Source organism: Papaver somniferum, chromosome 5 (genome assembly GCF_003573695.1).
Source record: "Papaver somniferum cultivar HN1 chromosome 5, ASM357369v1, whole genome shotgun sequence".
Taxonomy (NCBI): domain Eukaryota; kingdom Viridiplantae; phylum Streptophyta; class Magnoliopsida; order Ranunculales; family Papaveraceae; genus Papaver; species Papaver somniferum.
In genome coordinates this window covers 88,080,843-88,095,283 of record NC_039362.1, presented here as the reverse complement: position 1 = coordinate 88,095,283, position 14,441 = coordinate 88,080,843, and the positions used below count along the sequence as shown (strand labels likewise).

General features: G+C 36.8%; 2 protein-coding genes across 2 annotated transcripts; one reads left to right on the top strand and one right to left on the bottom strand.

Moving 5' to 3' along the window:
- Positions 1-4,951: 4,951 nt before the first annotated feature.
- Positions 4,952-6,672, top strand: LOC113282139 (probable aquaporin NIP-type). The gene is made up of 5 exons (XM_026531081.1): positions 4,952-5,170; positions 5,331-5,552; positions 5,816-6,013; positions 6,123-6,184; positions 6,279-6,672. The coding sequence occupies exons 1-5, from the start codon at positions 5,078-5,080 to the stop codon at positions 6,382-6,384; spliced, it is 681 nt and encodes a 226-aa protein (XP_026386866.1). The 5' UTR covers positions 4,952-5,077; the 3' UTR covers positions 6,385-6,672.
- A 143-nt stretch (positions 6,673-6,815) lies between these two features.
- Positions 6,816-9,505, bottom strand: LOC113282138 (U-box domain-containing protein 4-like). The gene is made up of 2 exons (XM_026531080.1): positions 8,934-9,505; positions 6,816-7,912 (listed from the first exon to the last, which is right to left on the bottom strand). The coding sequence occupies exons 1-2, from the start codon at positions 9,200-9,202 to the stop codon at positions 7,060-7,062; spliced, it is 1,122 nt and encodes a 373-aa protein (XP_026386865.1). The 5' UTR covers positions 9,203-9,505; the 3' UTR covers positions 6,816-7,059.
- Positions 9,506-14,441: the final 4,936 nt, after the last annotated feature.

Here is a 14,441-nt window from a genome sequence, read left to right as displayed (position 1 = left end):
TGGCTTTCTAAGCTTCTGGATTACACTTATGAACTTAAATACAAGAAGGCTGCTGATAACTTAGTGGTTGTTGCATTATCTAGAGTTAAGTTTGGAGGGGATAGTTCTTGTCAAGCATTGAATCAAGTACAACCATTATGGCTGCAAGGAATCCAAGACAGTTACATTAATGATGTCATAGCTCAAAAGTGGATACCTGAGCTAACCACCAAGGGCCAAGAAACAGGAGATTTTACTTATAAACAAGGAATTTTGAGGTACAAGAAGAGGATATATATTGTCCAAACTGGTGACTTGAGAAGCACAGTTCTAAAGTACCTACACTCTTCTCCAGTTGGAGGACACCAGGGGGACAAACAACTTATCAGAAGGCTAAACTCTATTTTTATTGGGCAGAAATGAAACAACATATCCTTACATATGTCATAGAGTGTGATGTCTTCCAACAACATAAAAGTTTCAACACTTCACCAGCTGGTATGCTTCAACCCCTACCCATTCCAAATCAAGCCTGGAAGCACATTTGTATGGATTTTATTACAGGACTGCCAAAATCAGAGGGAAGGGAAGTCATATTGGTAGTGGTAGACAGATTTACCAAATATAGTCATTTAATTGCACTCATCCACCCATACACAACTTCCTTAGTGGCTACAAGATTCATTGATACTATCTTCATATTAAATGGCATGCCCAAGTCCATAGTGTCTGACAGAGACATTATCTTCATCAACAATTTTTGGCAAGTGTTGTTTGCTAAGGTAGGGACTTCATTACATATTAGTATTGCTTATCATCCCCAGACAGATTGGTAGACAGAAATAATCAATGCTTGTTTGGAGTCTTATCTGAGGTGTATGACTAGCTCTAGACCTACTAAATGGGTCACATGGCTACCCTTAGCTGAATGGTGGTTTAACACTACATATCACACAAGCTTGAAGTTAACTCCATTTGAAGCTCTATGTGGCTATGCTCCTCCTCAGTTTGGTATCTTATCTTCTCAAGCAGGTATTCATGCTGCAGTTGGGGATTATCTACATCAGAGACAAGAAATGGCTCAAGTTCTCAAGGAGGCTTTGGAATCTGCTCAACACAGAATCAAGCAACAAGCAGATAAGAAGAGAACTGAGAGGTCCTTCAATGTAGGTGATTGGGTATACTTGAGGCTGCAACCTTATAGGCAGTCAACAGTGCAGCTGAGAAGAAATCTGAAACTAGCTGCTAAATTTTTTGGCCCCTACCAAGTTACTGCTAAGGTGGGTGTTGTGGCTTATCATCTTAAGCTACCAGTGGGCTCTAAAATCTACCCAACCTTCCATGTATCACAACTGAAGCCAAAACTGGGTGCAGGAATAGTAGCTCAGACTGTTCTACCTACAACTGATGGCAAATTACAGCTTCAAATGACACCTGACAAGGTCATAGCTACCAGAAATGTTGTTAAGAATCAGCAAGTAATATCTCAAGTGCTGGTGAAATGGAAAGGCTTGACTGATACTGAAGCAACTTGGGAAGACACACAATTGATGAAAACACAGTTCCCAAAGATGATCCTTGAGGACAAGGATCTTTTGGAGTAGAGGGTATTTGTCATGTCCCTTGATCATGACTGTTTTGGGATGACCTTCTTTAGCTGACACCCTTAGTAAATTGAGTGTTGCCATAAACGGTCGCGTGTGAGTCATACGCTAGCCTGGCGAGTGTCATCCATATACTTGACTTGTGGATATTGTTTGTTCTTCAACCAGTTAATGAATTGTTATTCTCTTTCGTTTCTTCTCTATCCTCAACCCTAATTTCTTTTCATCTCATTCTCATTCTTCTAATTCTCATCTTAATTCTTTTCAAGAGCTGTTTCTGCATATCAATGGTAGTGAAATCACTACAGTTTAGTGATGAATGGTGCGATTTGTCTTATCAGTGTATTGGCACTACCACTCTTGCATGGCTCACCTTTCTCGGACTTTCACCATACTAGAGAGATAAGTCAAGGTGACACCTTAGCACCTTACTTAATCATTTTGGTGATGAAATTCTTATCTCGAAAACTCTCTGAAGCTCAACATAACAGTTCAATTATAGGTATTAAAGTGGAAGGTGGAAATTCTCCAGCCATAAATCATCTCCTTTTTGCAGATGATTTCTTGATCTTCAATCAAGCTACACTCACTTGGGTTATATTCTAAGTTTTCTTCAGGAATTCAACACACATTCTAGTCAAGTAATTAACTTCGACAAATCCTCAGTTTATTTTAGCAAGTATACAAAGATAGAAGTAGCATCAACTCTTACTCATATACTTGGTCTAAGAACTATGAACTCTGAAGAAAGATCTTTAGGGTCTCCTCTCATTTTGGTTCATTCCAAGTAAGAGTCATTTAGTGTCATCAAAGTAAATTTTGAGCACAGGTTATCTAGTTGGTCGTTTATATCCCTAACTAAAGCCGGGAGGTTAACAATGGTTAAGCATGTGTTCAACACAATTCCTCTATATCAAATGGGCACCTTTATTCTTCCTAAAAGTCTCAACTCACTTTCATTCAAAGAAAATATTTATGTGGTTTTTCTTGTAATAGGGTGCCAATTTACTCTCTTAGCATAAGCTCTGTAAACCAAAAATCAAGGCGGTTTAGCCTCCAGGGATATGGAAAAACTAAACTTAGTAGTGTTTTCTAAGTTAGCATGGCGAATATGCACAAAATCCTCTCAGCTCTGTGCCCAAGTCCTTCAATCCAAGTATTTCAGGAATGAAGATGTTCTTTATTTCAACTTGTCTTTGCGTAACATTTCTTGGGTCTGAAATGGTATATAGGAGGATTTAAAGATAGTCAAGCAAAATTATTTTATGGAGACTAATAACGGTTGAAGAACAAGAATTTGGGATGATAAATGGGTTGTTTGAATTCATCATCCTCCCACGCCTGTTACTGATAATTCCAGGGATTTCAAGTTTATGAATGAGCTTTTTCTGCCTAATTCAGAATCCTGGAATGCTTATCTGGTCAATACTCTCTTTGGTAATACCAATGTTATTCGTATTCTAAACATGTTGATTGATACTTCCAGAGAAGACAATATTATCTGGGTGCCTTCTAAAGACGTCAAATTCTCAGTTAAAAGTGCTTACAACATGTTACAACAAGTTCTGGTGATGCTCATGTTAATGGTTATGTTGTTCAACCATAAATCTGGGAGCGGTTATGGAATAATAGGATACCTCGTCGGATTAAGTTATTTGTATGGAAATGCATAAGGAAAATTATTTCCACTAGGAGCAGATTAGCTAGGTTCAATCCCAACATTGATACTCTTTGTGGAGTTTGTGGCAGTTATGATGATGAGACTACTGAACATGTCATAATGGAGGGAAGACATGCTAGGGATATCTAAAGAGGCATAAACATTGACATTGATGCTGTCAGGAGAGGTTGTAATTCGGTCGCTCAATGGTTAGTGTCTTGATTTTCGGATAACCATAATGCAGATGATGAAGAGTGGTCTCACATACTCATGACATGTTCATGGATACTATCGAAAGACAAATGCGAGTTTGTATTTCAAGGAAAGTCTCTAAACCTTTTTGACTTTGTTTGTGGAATCAGCTATTACTTGACACGGCGTTTGCATTCCACTAATCTGCATGATAGTCCTAATCCACCCATACTTCTTTCTGTTTACCTAAATCTGAATGGAAACTTCCTAAATTAGGTATCGTTAGAATTAACATGTATACCTCTTTTTGCTATGATACTAACAATGTTGGTACTGGTTTTGTCTTGCGAGACAAACATGTCAATGTGGGGGCATCAGGGGTCTTTCGCAGAAAGGTGTCTAAGCCCGGAGGAAGCTGAATGCATGGTGGTGAACGAAGCCTTGGTATGAGGGGAAGCTTTGCACCTAAAGATATTTCACATTGAAGCAGACGCAAAACTAGTGCTTCAATTTATTGTTTGTAGATATTCCTATATCTAGTGGGACCAAAGGAATATCATCAAAGAAATAAGACATCTTAGTCCATTCTTTGAAAGTTGTTATTTTTCTTCAGTTAGTAGGATTGTTAATCAGGTCGCAGATGCTACCTCTAAATTAGTTAGAGAAGATAAAATCACCATGTAGCTATTTAGAAACTGTTCCCCTATTATTTGTAATTTTTTGGCTAGAGATCAGAACTTTCTCTAACCTAATTTACAATAAAATTTCTTAGTTATCCAAAAAACAACTAGTGGGTTTTTTTTTTGTGCATACTCATTAAAGAAGTATGCACAAAATTGGACTCGATATAGTAGTGAAAAGCCATCTTGAGCCGACGACAGTTTAGGTGTTCTAGCGCCTCTTATTGCAAGAAAGAGAAACGAGAGGAGGTTTTCTTTTTTGAACTAGAGTGGATATTTTATAGCCAAGCAAGTAACAAATTCTCTATTATGCAAATTTGTTTATGGAGCATTGATCTAACATTTTTTAATTGGTTAAGTAGTAAACGGTTGGCTTTTGTGCGACACATGCAAGGTGCTATAAATCTCATTCCTGATTACATGTCTTTTAAAATTAAACCAAAGAATTATGTTAAATCAAAGAATTAAAGTGTCAGTCAGCGCATCAGACTCGGCAGGGAACAAAGACAAAAAAAAAGAAAAGAGAATTCATGGAGGCCAATGCGGCATTATGATCGTAATCCAATCTGTATAGACCTGGCGAAAGATAGTCGCTTGTTCATTGGTTTAACTTTTACCTAGTCAAACGGTTTATTTACTATAATGATACATGATCCAGTAAAATTAATGGAAGCAGTAGAAAATGATAAAAATGAGTCAGAAGAGTGAGAACAAGTAAATAAAAAGTCAAAAATACACACACATCAATAGATCACCTTAGTTTTATCCGGTTTTTAACGGATAATAATCAAAACCGCATTACACGTAAACAACCACCTTAAAAACAGCAAAAAATTCACATACCTTCAGCATCTATCTGTTCTTCTTTGTTTCTACAGAATGTTTTTTCCCATGCACGTATTATAATCTCAAATCTACATTTTTATTGAGAAAAGTTCTTTGATTGACAAAGTTTGAACAAAATGGAACAAGAACTTGAGGAAGGAAGGGGAGCACCGGAAAGTCCTCGGTGCCGCGTTTGTGCTAGTCCTGAGGTTGTAAAATTCACTCAGAAGGTAATTCTTTTGTCAGATTTATTAAGTTGCAGCAACTTTACCATTCTCTCTAAATATAAACAGTTCGCACATAAAACAAATAAAACTTGTCCCGCCGTGAGATTCATCAGGAAGTATAGTTTAATTACGATTTGCTAATGATTTCTTGTTGATTGTATAGATAATAGCAGAATTGGTGGGAACATATTTTGTGATATTTGCTGGGTGTGGATCGGTAGCAGTGAATAAGATTTACGGATCGGTATCGTTCCCAGGGATTTGTATCACATGGGGTTTGATAGTAATGGTAATGGTTTACTCCGTTGGTCATATCTCTGGTGCTCATTTCAATCCTGCTGTCACCATTACCTTCGCCATTTTTCGAAGGTTTCCTTGGTTGGAGGTAAAACGTAAAAGTTTCTCGATTTATCAAAACTGGTTACATATTTATGATTTTGAACGATCAAAATACATATTTGTGAACATCCCTAGCTAATTGTAGACAGAAATATAAAAACAGGCTCATCTTCTTTCCTTTTTGACGCAATTTTTGACAACTTTTGCTTGACCTGAAATGGAACATACTGCATCTCGTTTATATATCACATTTATTGTAGATTGATAAACTTTAGTCAATTGTCTTGTCTATATGTATATGGAGTGCAGGTAATTCCATACATTATAGCTCAAGTACTGGGCTCATTAGCTGCAAGTTGCACACTGTTGGTTACACTTCCCGTGGAACCTAAACATTTCTTCGGAACAACTCCAGTTGGTTCCGATTTTCAGTCCCTAATCCTGGAGTTCATCATCACTTTTCTCCTCATGTTTGTCATATCCGGGGTTGCCACTGACAACAGAGCTGTAAGTAACCCACCTGCCATCTATGACTGATGTTCATTCACAAGTTGCTACTACAGGATATAAAAATGTCCTTCCAAAAAGTTGAGTTTTTTGGCTTTGAATTTCACAGATTGGTGAATTGGCCGGAATTGCTATTGGATCAACTATACTACTGAATGTCCTTGTTGCTGGGTAATTAAACCACATTAATGATTAAAGCCATGACAATTTAAGATTCCCAATTCATTAGTTAATACTGCAATGAAATGACATTTTGCTGCTGCAGACCTGTTACTGGGGCATCAATGAACCCAGCAAGGAGTATCGGACCTGCCATCGCCATGCGGAACTTCAAAGGACTCTGGGTTTATGTAGTGGGGCCTATAGTCTGAGCCATCGTTGGAGCTGCTGATAAGCCTCTCCGCGAGTTAACAAAGAGCGGTTCTTTCGTTAAGAGCATTTCAAGAACATGCTCTTTCCTTAAGAGTGTCTCAGTTCGTAATCCTCGATAAGTTGTTATAAAATGATCAACTGATCATGATTTAAACTGGCTTCTTGGACTAATTTGGTTTGCATTTGTTTTCAGTATTTTGGCGGCAAGCCACGGATTTTATTTCTATTATACTAAATTGCTTGGGCTAATGCACCTAGATCAAACGTATTTGTTTTTTTTTCTTCTAGTTTTCTTCTGTTCACAAAAGTTCATTTTCTTGAGACCCATGTCATATGGTAAAAACACTATATGGAGCCATACTGGTAAGAATTTCAGAGGGGTTTGGAGACATTAAGCTAGAGAGGTCGAAGAGCGACAAACAACGTATTCGCCAAGGTTAAAAACAGGTTTTTTTTTGTTTTCTTTTTGGAATTATTTCATAAATTACAAACCAAGTAACCAACAGTACACTTTTGACAACATAGAAAAGCATCTAAAGATCATAGGACTCACCAGTCACCTGATACCAATCAAGGCCTGGACTGGCATTCACTCAATCTTCTTATTTCTTCACCTAATGGAGAACCGAAACCAATTTCCCCCACTCCAACCTCAATACAAGAACCTAAAACAATCATTTGGACGATACTTTGGATCTACATTTAGTGAGTGGCATTTCAGTTGGTGTACATACTAACGCCCTCTGTTGTAAATGTCTCAAGCTTTGTTCCATACTGACTTGAACCATCTCTGCCAACATCTTTTTTGCCTTCCCGCCTCGATCTTCGCCGTCAATTTGAGACACAATGTCGCACACTATGTTTTCTAGCATGCCAGCCTCAAATTCGGATCTTGGATACGGGGAGTCTCTTAATAATTGCAAAAGGGTGCGTGCTTTTGCTTGAGATCTCGGTGTTCCTTGAACTGTCAACTCGAGAAGACCAGGTATAACCCCTTCCTTGAGTATGGGTTCTCTATATCTATCTCGGTCACTCTCACACATCTTTAATAGTGCACCAACAGCACATTCACGGCTTTGGGGCGATCCGTTCTCGAGAACCTCTACTACTGCAAGTACTCCCCCTTCTTCACTTGTTAATGCAGACCTCCCCTTGTCAAAAGCTAATAAAGATTCGATAAGAGCACTGCATTTTTCAGTTGTTTTCGATGATTTTTTGCAGCTCTTGAGCAAATTCACCAATGGGGAGATGGCTTTTTCTGAGAGAATTATGGAGAGATTTTCTCGGCGTGTAGACAGATTGTATAGAGTCATCACTGAATCAACTTTTGCTTGTGGGGACCCATCATTTAGTATTTCAACAAGAAGAGGGATAGCACCATAGGAACTGATGGTTGGCTTGTTAATTGCAGAAGCAGAGAGAGTGAGTAAAGCAGCAGTTGCATATTCTCGTAAAGTTGTACTATCAGACCGAAGAAAACATATTAGCGGTTCAAGGGCACCGGCATCTACAATCTTGACCTTATTCCTGCATGACAAAAGGCGAGAAGTCATTTAGACTGACTGCATCAATCTGGCGAAGCACTATTACCATTTCATGAGCTGGCTTAACTGAAATGAACATGGAAGATTCAAAATACAGCAACATGGAACCGATCAAAAAAAAAAAAAATACAGCAACATGGTTACAGTGTCACTAAGTCAACTACATCACTTGGCCAAATATCATGTGTAAGTACAGCCAGAGAAACATGAATACAATAAAGATGTGGATCGGCACAAATGAGTAAAGTAAGAAAATTCAAATCAAAACAACTGCTTCCAAGTTAAATACTTCAAGTTGCAAATTTAAAATATTTTTTACGAACTCAACACATTTCTTGACAGCAGACTAGGACGAACGTTACAAATCTAGAAATCTTGAATTCAACCAAACCAGACATAGGCAATTAACATAACATCCGGACATGTATTCATGCTAATTCAGTAGTTGGAGGCTTGAGTCACAGATTAGCATCCAGGAAAACTAGAATCTACTGTATCAAATATGAATGATTCTTAAGCCAATGCTCAGACAGAAACAGCTCTTGAAAATTTGGCTAACTTATTGATGAGGATTATACTAATAACCTCACTCACTGGGACGAAGGATATCACAGAATTACCCAAAATTAGGTAAAACAGAATCTTCACCCAAAAAAAAATAGATTCATCTTCGAATTCTAGTATTTGTATATTATTTCTCTTACTAAAATCCAAATGAAACGATTTCAGTTAAGTTTAATTTAATCATTTAATTAAGCAAACCCCAAATTTCCAAAAGGTATCAAATTCAGAGCTATCTAATTTGATTCGACAAAACAAATCAAAAGTGAAAAAAGAGCAATTAAAGTAAAAAAGAGGAGAGACATATCTGAAATAAAGAACAATTTCACATTCAGAATCGAATAAAGCCTTCAAATTTTAATGTTTTCCAAGAAAACCCAATTACCCATAACAATCTAATTAAACAAACAAAAAAAATGAATAGGGAGGGAAAAGGAACATACTTTTCATCTTTGACGGCAAGATTGAGAAGAGCAAGAAGTGAAGCTTCATTGAATTCGACAGAATTAGATCTAAGCATAGAAACAAGATACTGAATAGCCCCAGAGAAATGACGACGATATTTCTGAGATGTTTTTGTCAGTCTTCGAATATCTTTAGCTGCTTGAATTTTAGAACAAGGATCATTTGATTGGATTAGTAATTCCATTGTCTGATTCACTATTTCTGGGATTTTTGAGTCAGTTTCTGATATCTGACTATCTGGTTCCATTTTTCTGTTCGCCGTTCTTCCAGAAACTAAGACAAGACAGAGAGAGAGTGTGTGATGACAGAGCGAGAGAGATGATGATGATGAAGAAGAAGAAAATAAATAATGATGCGTGTGTTTTAAATCACAAGTGAGAACGTGGCGTTAAGCAACAACCGTAACTGGCCTTCTGATCGTCACAACCTACAACGGCTTTCTTTGTTTCAGACAGAACTGGAGAAGCGTTATTGGTTGGTTGGGTATCTTATGAGAAACTAGAAAATCTAGACAGACAAAGAGAGACACCAATGAAAATGAGATTTATGGGTATAGTATACCATCTTATCTGAACTAATTTCATGTGTTTGCTTAAATATCCGTATGTTTTATGTCTAAATGACTAAATTGGCCTTTCAATTGTAACCGACTGTACTTTGGAGACCAAGACTTGGTCATAGGGGTGCCCGTGGTTCGATTTGGCTCTGTCCCAAACCCAAGAACCAAACCAAGGTCTCTGAAAACCAATTCAAGATCATGCTCGGTTTATAATATTAGAAACCAAAGCCGTTCCATCGGTTTTTCAATTTTTTTTCGGTTTTTTCTGGTTTTTATTTCAACTTTGGTTTTTAACTATAATTCAAAATTTAATTACAGAACTAGTAGTAAAACACCAAGGTGACCAAATTTGGAGTATAAAAACTCCGTTCAAATGTTGGGATCCATTAAAAACTCCATATCCAACAAAATTGATACAAAAATCCCAATTTTAAAAATTGATACAAAAACCCCAAACTTGGTTTCAACTTATTTTTGCCTATTTTTTTTATCATGAAACCAAAGATTTTAATGATGAAACAGTAAGTTTATGATGAAACCAAATTTTTGGTGGTACTTTTTCTGGTTAATGGTGGTGGTAGTGCTAGTATTTGTTGGTGGATGTGGTGTTGGTTGCTAGTAGTGGCAATGATGGTTATGAAGCTGATGGTGATGGGTGGTGCTGGTTGGTGGAGTTGGTGGTGCTGGTATATATTGATGGTGGATATGGTGGTGGTGGTTGGTGATGGTAGTGGTGGCGACGATGATGGTGTTGTTGGTTAATGATGGTAGGATATTGACATTGATGTTGTTTGTCATGTTACCGGTGATTAGTAATGGTGTTACTAGTTGGTGGTGATTGGTTGTGGATAGTGACACCTTTGGGATTTTTGTGTTACTTTTGTTATTTGGGGTTTTTGTGTTACTTTTGTTTTGATGGTTTTTTTGTGGATGGATAGTGACACCTTTGGGGTTATAACTCACGGCCTGATTTAATTATTAAGTTCAATTTTTATTATAACTAAATAAAAATTCATCCAATTGAAAAACACTAAAACAAATCATATCCCAATGAAAGATATATGGTTGGTCCACAGGTGAGTTGGGGGAGTTTAATGTATTTTGAATCTTGGAGATTTTGAGGGAGTCTAAGAGAGTATAGGGAGTTTGAGATAGTTTGGTGTTTTGATTGTAGGGAGTTTGAGAGACTCTCCCAAAATCTCTACTCTTTTGAGAAATTTGTAGTGAGGCAAAAATACACTGTAAACTCCCCATAACTCCCCAAAACAAACCAACTCCCTAGCATTCTAGTTTTTACCACCAACAGAGAGTTCAAGAGTTTCTTTCAAACTCTCCCACGACTAACAAGGTTTTCTAGGGAGTTTGAGAGACTCTTCTAAACTCTCCTACGACTAATGGGGATTTTGAGAGACTCCTTCGAACTCCCCCACGACTAACGGGTAAAAACTGAACTACACTCAACTCCCCCAACTCCCTCGAGGACTAACCCCCGGTAGTTATATTTGTATGATCATTATTAGCTTTGATTTTAATTAAATTTTATTTATTTATGAGTGCATTTATTGAAGTTTATATATAATATAGTATGATGGAAAGTTGGCTATATATATTGTGGGTTTTATTGGTTTTTTTTGGTACTTATTCTCGGATTTTTTTTATTTGTTTGGGTTTTTTTGGTTTTTGGGTTTTTGGTTTTTTTATAACGTCAAACCAAAACCAACCATCTAGAGTTTTTTTTTTGTTTGTTTTTGGGGTTTTTGGATTGTTCGGTCTCTGGGTTTTGAGGTTTTTTGGTCGGTTTGAACAGGATGAGTCTGCGTTAAAAACCGAACCATGGGTTGCCCAAAAACTGACCTAAAAAAATTATCAATCCAGTAGTTTCAAGTGGTGAAGATTGTTTTCTTTTGTATAAATTTGAGAATCCTCATTGGATTTTGGTAACACTCTGCACTAGCCTTGAAAAAAATAACACTCTGCACTAGCCTTGATATAAGCACAATTTTTAAGGAGGATTTGATGTAATCCCATATAAATAGGCTTTGTTAGTAAATTGGTTTATTGGAGAAAATGTGGCTTGACCTATGTCTGTGTCGGTTGTTGTTAGGATTTTGACTCTCGTACTCACTAGCTAGGACGAACTTGTTGTGGTCACCCTTCCAAAACGAAGAAAAAAATGGTGTTTCACCTTGTAACATGTATTGAAAAATCAACAATTTATGGTTTTGTCATTAAGTGTTGGACAATTGACCGATCTAGTTCACACTTTAAATGAGACTAGTCTCCACTGAAAGTAATATTTCCACAAAAAAATAAATCATGTCTGGTACGGTGGTACCTATGTGGACTAGTGAATGGTTGTAACACATAACTAGTATGCTTGTATTTGCATGCTCAAGTCATGTCTCACCTCAAGTTGTTCAATCGCCATCCATATTTTCTAGTAGATAGATGATGAGGTCCTAAGATTTAGGATGAATTGAACTCCGCAAAAAATCTACTCGAAGTGAAAACCAAAAACAACAGCCGTCCGAACATTAACATACACTGCTCGTAGTAACCACCTATGGCGTCAAATCTAAAGGAGTACTGCATTATTATTATTTATCTCTAATTCTATCACTCATTCGTGGCTATAATTGGTGCCCCATTTGTGCGTATTATCCGAAGACTCGTCTAAATCATCTTTAATGCAACGTGTTTAGAGTAAGTTCACCTGGTTGTCCTCCATCCCAGATGCATGGACAAAGACATGGCGCATGAATTATCCCATCCTTGTAAATCCATTGTACTTTGGGCGTCATTGAAATTACATTTACATAATCGAATAAAACAGTTAAAAGTGATGGTGTAGTATGGGAATTTAATCAGATTTCGCATATATCTTGTTCTGGTTGGAGTCTCCTTGACAACTCATCTTCTTGCAAAAGAAAAAGAAGAAAAAGAATAATGATCTCATCGCATAGTATCGAAATCTAAAAGCTAATTAACCTCTCTATGTCGCATAATAAAAAGGTGTCAGGTGATATAGCGATCTCATGTGGGAATTGGTTAAATGTAACATGAAGGAACTGTTGTGCGGATAATACCTGATTGGTCTAGATTCAGTTTTAAGAGTTGCAACTTACAGGTGCTCATCACATTGATCAAAAGAAAACGTGCTTATCTTGGCACACAAATAGTCAAATGTGGAAAGTTGGTTGCCAAACTTCTAATTTTAACTAACCAACTGACAGTACGTAGCCTAATCTTGGTATAAATATTGACTGCTGCTCGTACTGCACGTCTCGGGTCTTATAGCGTTGTGCAATAGTTGATTGATTTTGGCCATCGTTTAGCAACCTTTGTCGGGTCTTATAGCGTTGTCAAAAACAATTGACCACTTTCAACGATTATCCTAACTGAGCAAGTACTAGACTAAAAGTCAAATTAAAAGTCATAGAACAAAAAAATTATGTTCAAGGGTTTTGGTTGCGTTTATCAGATAATTTGCGCTTAAATTTCTTACTTGGGCCTGTTACAAATCACAAACAAGTCATGGGGTTGGTAAGGGTGGTTCTTCCCCGCCGTCCCACCACTTTAGAAGATTCGGTGAAACAAATCTGCATTTCGAGTCTTTCAGTTACAACCTAAAAGATAAGTACATCTGAGATTTTAATCCAACTACTTTGACTACGGTCTTATCATAGTAACTAAAGATAAAGATACACACCTAACCAATTAATAAATAGATATTTAATGATAAGTCATAAGTCAGATACTTGCATCAATCTCTAAACGGCAGCTACTTTCATAAGATAGTGCTAGTCTGGTTAAATCCACACTAATATCGTCGAAAAGTAGGAAAGAAATAACAAACAAATTCGTATAACCCGAATATACACGCACCCGCAGGTTTTAGCTCGATAACGGTCTATTATGTGCAATCATGTGATATAGATAGTGATTAGTGACGAAATCACTCTTAATACGTTTTGTTAAATGCAAACGTGATAATATGCTGTACAAAGTTTAGCATAATCCATGCAAATTTAGATTGATTGATACAAAAAGAAAAGTAATGACATTCTTTTCTTCGACGTTAAGTGATATGTGATATGTTGTTCTTTTTTTCTTTCCTACTCCCTGTAAAGGTTTTGGTTTCCAAGGAAGATTTCCATGCATCCATTGGACGTTTTTACTTTGGTTTATTATTTTATATACTTTTGGTAGGTAATTGACTCCTAAAGAAAACTGAATACATAGGAAATTTGCACGAGTGTTCATTTTTTTTAATGTTACCTTTAACTAACTAATTGGATTGCTCTGATCAAAAAAAACAACTAATTGGATTGCTTTTATTTTCTGGTTTTGGTTCTGATTATACCTTTTGGTCTGGTTATGATTTGCGAAGCTTTGATCGTGTTCCATGGGTTCCTATAATTAGCCTCCATATATCTGTCTACTTGTGTTGTGTATGAGATTCTTGATTATTATTTTTTTTTGATTTAATTATTATTAATATTATGAAAGGATGCCGCAGGGACGTATTATTATTATTATTTTCCATGAGATGGATGTATTAAAACAAACTACGTGAATTTTACAAGTTTGAGACACCACTATACATAACATGGAACAAAAAAGAAGGGGGAATACCTATCTAGACATTTGAGATAGAATCATATGAATTTTTTGGAGAAAAGACCAGTTACATGATTCCGTTCCTTATTGATGATAAAAGACAACATGCTCTTTAAGGATTGGGTCTCCTCCAAGCTCTTAGGATTTACCAGTCGATTCAATTGATGATTCGGTTTATTTGGAGTTACCTATCTAGACATTTGAGATAGAATCATATGAGTTTGTTGCCTCATGCTATTATGAGTTTTTCATCAAGATCGAGAAAATGCTGAGATGGTCTCTGCTGAAGTGGTTCATGATTTTCTCA